Source organism: Gekko japonicus, unplaced genomic scaffold (assembly GCF_001447785.1).
Source record: "Gekko japonicus isolate JY-2015 unplaced genomic scaffold, Gekko_japonicus_V1.1 scaffold232, whole genome shotgun sequence".
NCBI lineage: Eukaryota > Metazoa > Chordata > Lepidosauria > Squamata > Gekkonidae > Gekko > Gekko japonicus.
Genome location: NW_015162481.1, coordinates 1,440,916 through 1,441,137, shown reverse-complemented (window position 1 = coordinate 1,441,137; position 222 = coordinate 1,440,916). Strand labels below are relative to the sequence as shown.

At 44.1% G+C, this 222-nt stretch overlaps 1 protein-coding gene across 1 annotated transcript in view; it reads left to right on the top strand.

The window, feature by feature from the left end:
- Positions 1-222, top strand: part of POP1 (POP1 homolog, ribonuclease P/MRP subunit) — a 20,269-nt gene that overhangs the window by 13,637 nt on the left and 6,410 nt on the right. The window contains exon 11 of the mRNA XM_015405860.1: positions 133-219. Within this exon, the coding sequence (XP_015261346.1) occupies positions 133-219 (87 nt within the window). The remainder of the gene's footprint in view (positions 1-132; positions 220-222) is intronic.

The window sequence follows — 222 nt, the reverse complement described above, 5'->3', positions numbered from 1 at the left end:
TCTCTCCTTCCTTCCTTCCTTCCTTCCTTCCTTCCTTCCTTCCTTCCTTCCTTCCTTCCTTCCTTCCTTCCTTCCTTCCTTCCTTCCACAATAATTGATTTTAGACTGTTTTCTCTGCTTTTATTATCTCAGGACCTGAATAGCCTTAGAAGTAAACTCTTGGTACCCGGATCATACCTTGACTTGGGCCCGCAAGAATCCAAGATTCCTATACTGCTGGTT